The sequence below is a fragment of the Chrysemys picta genome, unplaced genomic scaffold (genome assembly GCF_011386835.1).
Source record: "Chrysemys picta bellii isolate R12L10 unplaced genomic scaffold, ASM1138683v2 scaf5161, whole genome shotgun sequence".
NCBI classification, from domain to species: domain Eukaryota; kingdom Metazoa; phylum Chordata; order Testudines; family Emydidae; genus Chrysemys; species Chrysemys picta.
Window position 1 is genome coordinate 1,551 of NW_027057861.1, and position 1,450 is coordinate 3,000.

At 59.4% G+C, this 1,450-nt stretch overlaps 1 protein-coding gene across 1 annotated transcript; it reads left to right on the forward strand.

Annotated features, from left to right (window-relative positions):
* Positions 1-1,225: 1,225 nt before the first annotated feature.
* On the forward strand, positions 1,226-1,381 carry LOC135980621 (vitamin K epoxide reductase complex subunit 1-like protein 1; the record flags this gene model as incomplete). The annotated part of the gene is made up of 1 exon (XM_065580550.1): positions 1,226-1,381. A coding segment is annotated over one exon (156 nt), but the record flags the coding sequence as incomplete, so codon positions are not given.
* Between the last annotated feature and the right edge of the window lie 69 nt (positions 1,382-1,450).

Here is a 1,450-nt window from a genome sequence, read left to right on the forward strand (position 1 = left end):
ACCTTGTGACTCAGCAAGGCATGCAGGGACCTGCTTATGGATAGAACTCTAAGGTTTTTCTATGCCACATGCTGGATAGAGTGTTCTTGGGACAAAGAAAGCAAAGACCACACGGCAAGAGACTATAAAAGGCTGATGCCTCGTCTCCATCTTGTCTTCAATCCTGCTTCATAGCTCTGGAGGGACTTTGCTATAAAAGGAAGCTCTATACAAAGGACTGAATGATCCATCCCAGCTGTGGATGTACTCCAGAGACTTGATTTGAACCTGCAGTTTATTCTATCACTGCTACAAGCCTGAACCAAGAACTTTGCCATTACTGTATGCAGGGCTGGCTTTAGGAAGTGTGGGGCCCAATTTGAACATTTTAGGCGGGGCCCCGACAGGGATGATTAAAAAAAAACACGTAACCCCCCCCCTTCATTTCTTCCATGTATTATTTACTTTCCATAACTATATAAATAAAATTAAAAATTACATACATTGCTAGCCGGAGGCAGGGCAGGGGCTGACTGGAGGTAGGGTCTGCCTGGAGGCAGGGCAAGGCGTGTGGGGCTGGCTGCGGGCAGGGGGTGTGGGGCTGGCTGGATACAGGGGCTGGCTGCGGGCAGGGCAGGGGTGCAGCAGGGGCTGGCTGCAGGCACTGGCTGGCTGGGGCAGGGGGTGCGGGTCTGGTTGGAGACAGGGGCTGGCTGCAGGCAGGGCAGGGGGTGCAGCAGGGGCTGGCTGCAGGCAGGGAGTGCGGGGCTGGCTGCAGGCAGGGGCTGGCTGGAGACAGGGGCTGGTGGGGGTAGGGGGTGCGGGTCTGGCTGGAGACAGGGGCTGGCTGCAGGCAGGGTAGGGAGTGCGGGGCTGGTGCGGGCAGGGGGTGCAGCAGGGGCTGGCTGCAGGCAGGGCAGGGGCCCCCCTGCTTCTACCACCTTGGCCCTTTAAATAGCTGCCGGAGCCCTGGGGAAGCTGTGGGGCTCTCGTGGCTATTTAGAGGACCGAGGCAGCAGACGCAGCTGGAGCCCCGGCACTTTAAATAGCCCCTGGAGCCCCCTGCTACCCCAGGGCTCTGGTCCAAGCACTAGACTCCTCCCCATAAGCACCATAGCTCCCCCGTCTCCTCCACTGGTACATAAAACTACAAGTCCCAGAATCCCTTGCTTCCGCCATCCCACCTCCTGAAGGGGCAGTGTGACAATGCGGTTCTGGCGGAACCCAACTGAGAGTGCCAACTCAGGACAAATTGCTGCGGCTCGTGCTGTGCGCGCTGGGGCTGGTGCTGTCCGTGTACGCGCTGCACGTGGAGAGCTCGCGGGAGCGGGACCCCGGGTACCGGGCCATGTGCGACCTGAGCCCCTCCGTCAGCTGCTCCAAGGTCTTCACCTCCAGGTGAGCGGGGGGGACCGGCCCCATTGCAACCCTTCGCCCCATGGCATGACTCCCCCTTCCCCCATTGCAACCC